Raw genomic sequence first — 12,264 nt, forward strand, 5'->3', positions numbered from 1 at the left:
ATATTTGTCCAAAATGCTAAATAATGCCCTATTATTTATTGATTTATCCACTTAAACTTTATCTACTAATCTAACTTAGCTTATTTTTTTTTAATGTTTTTTAACTTTAAAAAAAATTTTTTTGAGAGACAGAGAGAAACAGAGCACAAGCAGAGGAGGGGCAGAGAGAGACGGAAACACAGAATCCGAAGCGGGCTCCAGGCTCTGAGCTGTCAGCATAGAGCCCGACAGGGAGCTCTGACTCACAAACTGCGAGATCATGACCTGAGTCCAAGTCGGGCACTCAACCGACTGAGCCACCCAGGCACCCCTAACTGAGCTCACTTTTAACTTCCCTTTGCCCATCTGCCCAATATGGTTATATCACTAGTTTTTATTCTTTTATTATATATACCTTTGTAACAGTAAATGATACACTTAAACCTCCATTTTGTTTTCTCTCTGAAGCATTTTTAGAGGTGAGGACATTAGCATCTCTACCCTTTCTTATTCTTTCCCCTTCTACCTTTACATTGTTGTGAGTCTCTTCCTTAACTTCTGAACACTAAAAATTTCTAAAACTTCCTTAACTTCTAAATATAACAAATATATTCTGTTATCTATTTTTTTAAATATTTTTGTCATAAAATATACATGACATCAAATTTACCATCTTAACCATTCTAAGGTCTTCCTTGCTTTCTCTGTGATTTCTTTTGCAAGGTTTAAGGAAATAAACAGTGTTGACTTTATTATGCTTTATTTAGAACCAAATAGTGGGCTATGACTACATTTCTTTCTTTTTGGTTTCAATCTCATGATTCCTGTTCAAAGGAGACTGTTTCTAATAACAAGTTCAAATGGATTCTTCTTTCCCACACAGCATATAAATCGATCACAGTTTACTTCATACTTTGACCTTCCTTTTTTTTCTCCCCCTGAAGATTTTGTATTGCTTTGCTTTGGGGGCCATTTTATTCACCATATCCCTAGTATCTTCTAGCTTCTTGCTCATTCTGTCTTTGAGTTAAAATCTAATTTACTTCTTAAAGTCTGAGTAGGTGTTTCACATTTGAACCATGCCTTTTCATGCTGCTTTCTGTCTTTATAGATATTTCTAGTTGCCTTTCTTTTTCCTCATTCTTGTATTTTTTTTTCTTATATCTCTACTCTCTCAGTACATCAATTCTGTGTACGTTTTTCTCAGACACCTTCCTCACAGAACCTCCCAATCTCATTTTGGACTGGTTGTTCCCTGGGTCTATGCGCAGGTGCCATCCTGGAACTGCCTTTCCTGTTCTGAGTTTATCCACTATCACCATGATGTTACAGCTTTCTCTTTGTGAGCAAGAAGGGGCTACAGGACTTCCACTGTTCCCTGGCTGCTCACAACGTGCAGCTCAAGGCCCTGACCACCCATGTGAGTAGTTAGAAATTGATCTGGGAATGATCACTTGGGCCAGAGAAAACCTCATGGCAACCTCCTTTGATCTATCTGCCATAATTTGTACACTTCTTTGCTTGAGTTTTCAGTGCTGGTGTTGAGTTTCTGTAAGGGAAATTAGTTATGAAAGCCATACTAACCTTCATCATTATTGTTCAGAAAGTTTCAATCCAAACACAATCCTTCAATTTAAAAAAATACTATGATATACTTAAGCAAGACAAGAAACAGGATGATAATTCTCTCTAGCAAAGAAACCATTAAATCCTTCCCTATCCCCATTCATCAAAAATTGTATAATCTAATTAAAATTCTAAACCCTTTGTAAGGTTTTTAATTACTTGCTAAAGCAGTTGGCCAGATGGTTAAACATAATAAAAATAAGAACACTTTGAAAGGAACGAGGAAAATGTCATGAAAGTTAACAGAAGAAAGGGAAAAAAAGTCGCATAACATTATATTAGATAGTTTACAAAAGTGTTCTCTCTTTTTAAAAACTCTTAAGCAGAGAGAAAAGTCACTTGACAAATTTCATATCATGATATTCTGTTTATTTGAAAAGCAAACTTGAGATTGCCTATTCATTCTCTGAAACAGGTGTGACCTTCACTCTGAATTTAAGAACAACAAATATGTCTGTTTACTTTGACTTGCTAAGAGATTCCCTCAGGTCCTCATGTAATTAGAAGCACACCGAAGTAGAATAAGCTTAATAAGGACAGAATTCTGTCAAAAAGAATTTCTCTTACCTAATTTTTCACTTCTCTGGATACCGGAATTTGACTGATTGTTACATAAGATCTCCCTGGTCCTGATGTAAAAAGGCTTCCTGTGTTACTTTGGGAATGTTAGACAGGAAAGGGTCTGGTGGGGCAGGCTAAGCCCCATGACGTGCTTATACTTGCAGGATACACAGTGGACCTCAGTGCAAACTCCTGTCCTCCTCAACTAGGATCTGGCCCTGGCTGCTATCTGAACAGGTCTGCTGAGGAAAGACTGCCTCCCAGGTCCAAATCTTCCACAAGTGTTGTCACCCACCGTGATCTGGCATGAGTGCAAGGGGCCACTGTTTGGTTCAGGGCTCTTCTAAACCTCCATCTTCTACATTTGCTCAAAGCCCCTATTTTTGAGTTTGAGTTTTTCTTTCTTCTGCTCAGGATTGCTGCCTGATGTTGCCGTTCTCTCTCTCAGCTGAACACATTGAAAGTGGTGCACAGCTCAGAGGAAGTTCTGCTCCACTGACTGTGTGTGCCTTCTCGGTGCACTGGGATCTATGGAAGGGGTGTAGAAGTCTTTTTGACAGAAGATTTTTTTGCCACTGGGTGCAATAGGAAACATCCCCAAGCAACAGCAACTCTTGACATAACTGTTTAACAATTTCACACCAGATAAATCTGGATTGCAACTCAGTCTGAGACTACTTGTTTTACATAGTTTTATAATAAATTGTGTTAACTGGCACCCAGAGCCAAGTAGAAGATGATTATAGCTAATAGCAGAAAATAATGCTAATTATCTCTTCTTAATTATAAAAAAAGCCAAAGGATGTAGTTAACCACTTCTGTCTCCCAGCTGTAAAAGTGGTTTTAACGGAAGAAGGATAAAAATCAGTTTTCTGGAAAATTTATGGATATGGAATGATTTGCCTGTCTAGAATTTGAAATAAATTGAAAAGTAAAGCATTGTACAGAGGTCACGTACCTCATAGTAATGTCCTTGAGGGGCAAAAGTAATTTGAAAAAGCACTTAAGTGAAGATAAGCTCCATTTCTTCCTCTCTCCTCTCCCCACATTCTTACCTCTAGGTAAGGTTGGGCCTTCTGGGCAAATTTCTGATGATACATCAGTGCATAAAGTTAATGAAAAACCAAGCAAACTTGTAGAAAGAATTTATTAATGTTCAACTTGTGATATGTTAAGATAGTTCCCTTGAAGCAGAATACCACCCCCCCCCTCTTGTTTTTGTTTTTGTTTTTTTAAAATAGTCTTGGTTTTGTTGTTGTTCATACTCCGGATTGGATTTGAACTTATTAGTGGACAAAGAAATTCTTTCTAGCAGCGTAGTAATGGTGACTGAGTCTTTCCACTGAACCAGCAGGTCTCCTGCCAAGGTCAGAGAGCATCAGGTCTAGGGCAGGTGAGCTCCTTGCTCCCTAAAGCCTGCCTTTCTCCTGGCCGTGACAGTGACACATCTGCAGTTAGACCGGGTGAACATCACCCTTGGCCCTCAGTGGTACAAGAGGCTCAGGCTAACTGGGGTTGGGACAAAGCATGGGCACTCTCTCTGCGACCCTGATTCCTATTGAGGGTTCAGGCGTCCGGCTGGCACTTGGTAGCCTGCAGCAGCTACAAGGCAGGCTGAATTCCTGTTGCCTTCCCAGGCACCTGCCGGTGATGGGAGAGCTCCAGGGCACCGTGGTCGGTGCTGGGACCAGAGGGGCTTGTGGGCACCAACCCAGCCACCAAGCCTGAAATGAGAGTCTATCAAGTATCCTGTGAAAAGAATGTGAGCAGGGCTGTTAGGGCCACCTGGTTTATCCTGTCAGAATCTGATTGTGCCGAGGGGTTCACTTGCTGGTGAGGAAGGTGTTCATCCACAGCAGCCTCCCCACTCTTCTTTCTCGGGCTGTCTGGGTTGTCTTCACTTTCCCTTTTGAGTATAAAGTAGAAAAATAGCATGGATGTGGTGAGCATGAATTGCTCTGAAAAGCGCACTGAGTTCCTGAGAAATAAAATAATATCGAGTCAGAGATCCCAACCGATCCATTTTTATTTCCCTAACATTTAACCCAGCCTCTAGTGCCTTGTCATCATTCAGGGGCTCTTCTTGTTGATTGTATGAAAACTCTGTGGCAGGTGATGATACCACCAAGCCTATTGATGTTTACCTGAGGGAATGGTGCTCTTGCCCGTGCTGTGAGCACTGTCGAATCAAGCTATATACACTGTTGCCCATGCTATAAGCACGTGCTATAAGCTGGGCTATAAGCACTGTTGTTGAGTCAATTATATGAAAATGATTTGCCTCAGGGATCCTGATACAGAATATAGTCATTCATAGTGTGGTTTTACTGTAGCAGGAGACCAGTCTGCGCTTGAGGAATGCTGGTGGTTCCCCACTGGTGTAGTGGAAAATTGACCCATCAATCATTAAAGGTGTTGGCCGTGTATCTTTCCCTCATCCTCAGGATCAGCCTTCTGAAGGCCCCATGTGGAGTTTCACGTCCTAAGTAATTATTCTCCTGTACTAAGTAATCATCAAGGACCTGGCTATGTGTGGGGTACTTCTGCAGGAGGGAAGACGTCTACAGCCCTCGACATGCTTGTTTTACAGTAAGGGATAGAGGCACATACTTGTGATTACAAAGAAATACAGAATGTGGAAGGGCTGTGGGTCTCTAGATAATAGACTCTCCCCACACAAGGAATTACAGAAGACTCCAGAGGAAGGAGGTGGGGTCTGACCTTGATCGTGAGGGATGGATAGGAATTTGACAGGTAGGGATGGAAGTGAAGAGGCCATTCCAGGTAGGGAGAAGAGCAAGAGGAGAACATGGAAAGGGTGGGTTGGATTTGGGGAGCAGAGAGTTTGCCAGAGCTTGGACTGGAAGGGGAAGGAGGCCCAACTTGGACACATTTCAGTGTCACCCCAGGACTGTGGGTGACTCCGGCATTACTGTCTTTTTAATGCTATGTAGTAAGCACCCCAGCTCTTCCTTGGCTGAGGTGAATGTAGTGGGGACCAAATAAAGTCTTTCACAGAGAAGGTGAAAGTTCTCAGAAGGTTTTCACCAGGTCATTTCCAGTTGTGTTGGGTCCCCTCTTTATTCTCTCTCAGTAGGAAAATGCACCGGTTGGTGATGGAGCTGAGAGGGCAGAGAACATTTTGGCCCACATGTAGATAGCAGCCACAGGATGCTATAGAATGTCACCCCTGGTTTGATAGATGGGCTTAAAAACCAGATCAATTAATCCTACTTCCCCAGTCAAAACACACGGGGTGTGTTTCTGTTATGTGTGTTATACAGTTACATTCGCATGCTCTACATTATTGATTTGGTTAATACTCTTAGATGTGCCATCTTGCTGTTTGTTCTGAGAGGTTTTTTAAGTTTATTTATTTATTTTGAGAGAGAGAGAAAGAGTGACAAGAATGAGACCGTAGGAAGAAGCTGCCTTATTATGGGAGTAGTACCAATCAGAAGTCTTGGTTTCTTGTTAAAAAATTTTTTTTTGTTTTAATTAAATGGGGCACCTGTGTGGCTCAGTCAGTTGAGCATCCAACTTGGGCTCAGGTCATGATGTTGTGTTTTTGAGTTCGAGCCCCGTGCCGGGCTCTGTGCTGACGGCTCAGAGCCTGGAGCCTGCTTCAGATACTGTCTCCCTCTCTCTCTCCCCCTACCCCACTCGTGCTCTTTCTCTCTCTCTCAAAAATGAATAAATGTTTAAAAAAAATTTTTTTAAAGAAGTATTGGTTTCTATCTTTTTAAAATTTTTCTTAAGTTTATTTATTTGGGAGAGACAGAGACATTGGGAGTGGGGGAGGGGCAGAGAAAGATGGAGAAAGAATCCCAAATAGCTCCGTGGATCAGCACAGAGCCCATCACAGTGCTCAAACTCAAAGAATCATGAGATCATGATTGGAGCAGAAATCAGGAGTTAGATGCTTAACCAACTAAGCCACCCAGGCACCCCTGCTCTGAGAGTTTTGATCTGATTGTGGAAACTCAGCCTAAGCTAATGTTTTATGAGGCTTGATCATTACTTAAAGCTAGACATACGATGAAGGCCATGGCCAGTTTTTTTAAGACAATTTTACTGCCGTCAGGACAGTTTAGATTGAGAAACACAAACCCCTATTTGAGTACAAGAGCCACTTCTTTTCATTTGCCATTCCTAGAGGCAATAATGAATTTTAGCAAGTTTTCTAATTACCTTAGGCCATTCTCCTCCAAAGACCATATTAATCACTCATTTTATTGACTTACAAGTGGACAAAGTGATTATTACATCCCAGGCACTGATGTAAGAACTACACAAGTCATTATATACAAGTTAAAATACTATATTACTATTACTATTACTTGTATGTATACTATACAAGTTAATATACTATATTAAGCCATTCAGTTCTCTTAACAACCATATGAAGTAGATTAATAGCATTATTCCAATTGTACAGATGGGGAAATTGAGGGACCGAGAAGTGAAGTAACTTGCCCAAGCTCACACTTGAAGCTCAGACATTCATTGCCATCTGAGTATACATGCCATTTAAAGCTCATGTTTGGTGGTTGTGTTGTCCTCTGCATGAAAAAGGATAAAAAGAGCTTGCCTGGGAGATTCTGCCAGGCTTGCTCTATGACAGAGTTGTGTTCTGGAACATTTTAATAGAGGCTTATTTTCTACAGTGTATGTCAGCAGTTGTCTTTCAAAAGACTCCATATTTTTATTATTTTTAAAGATTTTATTTTTAAATAATCTCTACACCCAACGTGGGGCTCAAATCCACAACCGTGAGATCAAGAGTCATATACTCTACTGACTGAGCTAGGTGCTCAGAAAACTTAGTATTTTAATTGACTATAAATGCTTGAAAATGAAGTTTCCATGTATGTCCAACAAACACATTAGCCAAACCAAAGTCCAGCCCAGTGTAATTAATATCTTTTTTATGTTGGATGATGTGGCTGTTGGGAGTGGCATCTCCCCAGTGCATGACTGGGACTATGCAGTTAATAATAAACATCCAGTGGCATTCTCTGTGTGCCCAGCACCGTGCTGAGCACATCACATGATTATTTTGTTTCATCCCCCAACAACGCCATGAGGCAGGTCCTGGGAATATCCCCTTCTACGGATAGTGGAAACTGAGGCCTAGAGAGGCTTAGTAATGGAGTGCAGGTCACACATCTAGGAAGGAGCAGAGCAGAGCTTTGAACCCAGACGTGTTTTCTGATCCTTGGTCCTTGACCACTATGCATGCTGCCTGCCCCTGTGCTGTGTGGCTCTGCTGGCCCCGCCCCTCCTCCTCAGCCCTATTGTCTGCTGCTGACTCTTGCCAGGGATTAACAGCTGATCTTGATAAATTTCTTACAGCAGTTCTTCCTGTTTTAGCAAGTTTCCATTATCCTCCCTTGCTCTATACCAGCTATTTGGAAAGTCAGGTTTCACCCATTGTTCTTCCATTATCAACCTCACAGCCCGCCAGAGTTCAGCATTGGTTAATTGACAGAATACCATTCCATCCGTTCCATCCCGTTAGAGGACAGCAAGAGGGCCACACGAGTGTGGGTGGGGCCGATGAGACCCTGACGCAACAAATCCTGACATTGAATTTGGAAACTGTGTGGAAGGGAGTTTATGCTGTCCTGGGAGTTGTCCATTAAGCACCTTGATAAGTCTATGTACCTATTTGTAGTAACTTCTACTCTTACTCTGAAACCGTATTTTTTTCTGCATCAATCATGGTGTCTCTTATGTGGTAAATGCTCAATGAACATTTGACAAATGCATGGACAAATGAGGGACTGACTATTGTTTTTTTATATATATATTTATTTTGAGAGAGAGAGAGAGACAGGTCGTGAGTGGGGGAGGGGCAGACAGAGAGAGAAAGAATCTGAAACAGGCTCCAGGCTTTGAGTTGTCAGCACAGAACTGGGCGCAGGGCTCGAACTCATGGACCTCGAGATCACCACGGGAGCTGAAGTCGGATGCTTAACCGACTGAGCCACCTAGGCACTCCTGAGTCATTTGTTACTTAGCTCCTTTGATGTAACGGCATCCTACAAGGCTTTAGGGATGCCCCTGCCCCATCTGCTACTTGAGATTGTATTTTCTTCTATCTGCTTCCCCTGTCCCTGTCACCCTCTCCTCTCATCTACTTTCCTCCTCTCCCTCTCCCATATCAGTCCAGGAAGTGACTGGGAAGGTGGTAGCAAGAACTGTTGTTTTAGGTGGTGCTCTAGATGGTGTTAGCTTCCATAGCTTCAGGATGGAACTATTCTTTGTGGAAATTAGGAGTTATATCAGCTTTTGAGGAACTCAAGTCACCATGTATGATATTAATGCAGAAACATGCATTCTGAGTCCTAATCAGACATTAGGGCAGCCCACTGGGAACTGCGTGTGTTTGAGAAGCTCATATCATCCAAGCATGTGTAGTGGAATCCATTCCACGCGTGTTCTCATGACTGAGAATCATTTCTTGACCTCGTTGTTGTATTGAAATATTGAATCGCAAATACAATCTGTAGAGAAGTTGCATTCCCGGTGCCAACTATAGATTCCCAGAAATTTTACTTTCCATTTGGAGATAATAACTGACACATCATACCAACATCAGGGCAGGCTGTCCATTAAGTGGTTTTTCTCTCTGTGTCTTTGACAGATGTGCCATCCCCACACCAGCGGGGCTCTGCCAAGATGAAACCAATAGAAGAAGGGGTGGAAGATGACGATGAGGTCTTTGAGCCCGCGTCTCCAAATACATTCAAAATCCATCAGTTGCCTTGATCAGACAGCGGGGCCAAGTTACCAAGATGGAAACTGTCTTGAAGAGATCCTGAAAAATACCAGCACTTCTTCATGACTCATTGATCACTCTGCTTGAGCACTGGTGGTCTGTGGGTAGGAAAGTAAGGAAAGGTCAAAACCTGCAAAGGTTATTTTCGCTCTTCTTTTTATTGATCAGCTTTTTAAGCAGTTGTTTTACTGAGCCTTCTGACTAAACCTAGTTCTATTTTGAGATATATATTTTCACAGTATTTTCTAGATATATTATTGTTCTGACTTAGCACTCTGTCAATGCAAATGCCTTTTCACTTAACTTTCTCCAAGTTGTGGTTCATTTTCCTCACGTTTTTTTCTCCACTGTGGCAATGGGGTTGTCTATTTGATAGTTTTAACGAAAGTATAAGTTTGAAACCGAGGTTGAGATGGCATTAGAAAGCAGGGATTCTCAGGCCTTGTTCAATTGATTTTTTAGCTGGAAATTTTTAAAGAAAGATGTGATTTGACTGGCGTTTTTTATGTGTTTCGTTTTTGTTTTTCCCCCTCCCAAGTCAGACACATCACTCCACTAGATCCCCTTACTTATTTGAGCATTGTGTAGATAGCTTCATAATGAACAAAACTCTTCAGACTTTGCACATTACCCTTATATCATGCTATTTATAATCGGGTCTGAAACCCAAAGCTGGAAAGATAGCAGATGGAAGGATTCTGAGCTCAGTTTGACCTATGGCCAAACTCGACTTACCTGTGATTTGGGGCCATCTTGTCCCACACACCCTGGTGTGGGGAATGCTTTTCTCCGGGTAGGGAGTCAAGTGGCCAAGCAAATGTTACAGAGTGAGGTGATTGAAGGAGCAATTTTTATTCTTTGGTCGGTATTCTGAGGTTTCAGACTGTTCCTCCAGAGCAATTGATGTCTTTTTAAAATGTTTGCCAGATACCCAGTGCCAGGGTTCCAAATGTGAACACAGCTTTGGGGGCAGACAGTTCCCCATCAGCCAGGCAACGGGCACCCAACCTAGATGTTGCAGTGAGGGCTTTGATTCCAGATCTCTCTTTTCTACTAGAATCATGTTTCAGAAAACAGTGGCGTTTATGGTGGGAGATAAGAAGTTTGCTGAAATCATCGGTCAAACAGGGCAGTGTGACTGTGGCACTCAGTTGGGTGAAGCCCATTGATGGGCTATGCTATGTCATACATCATGTTGATTTTATTTTATCCACCAGAACCAACTTGAGTCAGTCCCCTGTTATATTAAATAGCTAAGAAAAATTGCAAATGAAATTATTTTCAAGTGAGCTGAGCCAAAAACAACATCTCTTGCCAAGAGGTGATTTCTGTTAGAGAAGGTAGATAAGCTAGTCTGGGGTCACCTCATTTTCCTAAATCCATTTTTTTGAGGCTAATTGTTTTAGTAATTTCACTGGAGTTAAATTTACATGCTCGGCCACTCACTAAGATTTCCACAGACTGGGAATTTGGCTCCTAACGTCTTTATCAAATGTTGATTTATTAACATCACAGTAGAAAGGCTGATTTCACTTTCCTATTAGAGTGGCCTCATCAGTTTTCTACATTATGAATTTATTTTGGGGAACAGAAGCACAGATGAACGACTTAGCCTTGGCTTTAAGATTGTAAAGATTCATTCGGGTGAAGTCTTTTTGCGGTGCCCGAGATCACATGTGTGGATAACTATAATGTAATGGCGTTAGAACTGCTTTCCTCTAACTGTTAGAGTAAGGTCATGTAGACCATTTAGTTTATACACGCCTAAGACTCATTTACAAAATCACTCTATAGAGTAATTAGAAATTACATCCTTCCCTGGATAGAAAGTAATTTTAGATTCTGCTGAGGCCGTGTTTTTAATGTTCTTGTGGATTCACAGAACCTTGGGGTTTCCCTAGCCTGACCCATCTTCAGGTATATCTCACTTGGTCAAGCTCAGACATTGGAAAGGGTCATCTCTCATGATCAACCTGCATGTGTTTAGAGGTTTTTTCCTGTGAAGCTGGGAACATTTTTAAACGCACACTGAAAAAATTAGATGATGTGATTCATTTGCTGTTTTTATTAAAATCCATGTGGGCGCGTGCACATACATCTGTGTTATTGAAAACAAAGATTGTAATCTCAAGCTTAGGAATCTGAAAAGGGCCACTTAGCCTGAATGGGAAACATGAAACTGTTTTTAAATACACACCTCTCAAGACAGTGAGACTTGGGGAAAAGGAGATGCAAGCCACTGAGGAGCCCTCCCACATAGACTTGATAGCAAAGAAGCAAGATAAGAAAACAGAACAGTTTTAAGTGTAAGATCTCCTATGGATGACTTTGAGTTCATTTGTACAAGTGAACAAGTGTATCTTTGTATGAGGCATAAATACATAGACAAAAAAACATGTTTGCTGCCAAAACCACCACTAAGATGCTTCCTGTGTTTTTTGGTGTCCACTTAGCTGTGTGACCAAGGTTCAGAAAATGATCTGTAAAAATTGTTCTATATATAACCCCAAATCTACTATGTTTAATTGTAGCATCGAGTCCACTGTATGAATCAGGAGTGTAACATTTATACCAGAATATATGTGTCATTTGTAATGTTTTGAAAGCCCTCATATTTCTATTTATAAAATAATAGCAGAGATACTAGATAGAAACTCAATGATGTTTATGTATCTTAAATTAGTAATAATGGGTGCTATATAATGGTCAGTTACCAACTGTTGCTTTCTGAGATCTTTTCCACTTCTCCCTCTATCTAGTTCAATTGTCCTTTTGTCATTGGACACCTTTGTGCTTTGCTGCTAATATCGCACGCACTGGCAGATGCCAACTTCTTCATGTTTGGCTCTCCTTCCACACGTCTGAAGCTTTTCTGATTTTATAACTCGGAACTGCTAATTCCTGCCTTCTGGGTCCTGTCATGGCCCCAAAGACGGGGCTTCTTGGATGCCAGAAAAAGTCTTCGGGGAGAGTTGTAACCTACACGTTCTGCCTTGTCCCTGGTGCACCCAGGCAATGACTTCAGCCTCCAGGGAAGACTGTGATGCCAGTGCATGTGTCGTAGTGCCCAGCAAGCACTCGGCACGCAGGTCAGTCCCTGCATGCCCGCGTCCTGCCCGGTGCCCTCCTCCCTGCAGACCCCACAGTGCAGCCTCAAGGGGTCGCAGTAACTTATTTCTTTTATCCATTTCTTTGGACATTTCTAAAGCCTCTCTGCAGAAACCTCTGACCTTGTCATGCCTCGGTTTCCCCTCCCTTCCTTTTTTCCAACCCTGGTTTCCCAATTTCTGTTTCTCATGATTCCCAACCAGAGT

General features: G+C 41.7%; 1 protein-coding gene across 1 annotated transcript in view; it reads left to right on the plus strand.

The window, feature by feature from the left end:
- The window catches only part of BVES (blood vessel epicardial substance), a 30,461-nt gene extending 21,521 nt beyond the window's left edge, over positions 1–8,940 (plus strand). Inside the window, exon 7 of the mRNA XM_047101238.1 lies at positions 8,816–8,940. Within this exon, the coding sequence (XP_046957194.1) occupies positions 8,816–8,940 (125 nt within the window). The remainder of the gene's footprint in view (positions 1–8,815) is intronic.
- The last annotated feature ends 3,324 nt before the right edge of the window (positions 8,941–12,264 follow it).

The sequence above is a fragment of the Lynx rufus genome, unplaced genomic scaffold, assembly GCF_022079265.1.
Source record: "Lynx rufus isolate CCGP_SWC_20201006 ecotype Redwood Valley unplaced genomic scaffold, mLynRuf1.p SCAF_6, whole genome shotgun sequence".
NCBI classification, from domain to species: Eukaryota; Metazoa; Chordata; class Mammalia; order Carnivora; family Felidae; genus Lynx; species Lynx rufus.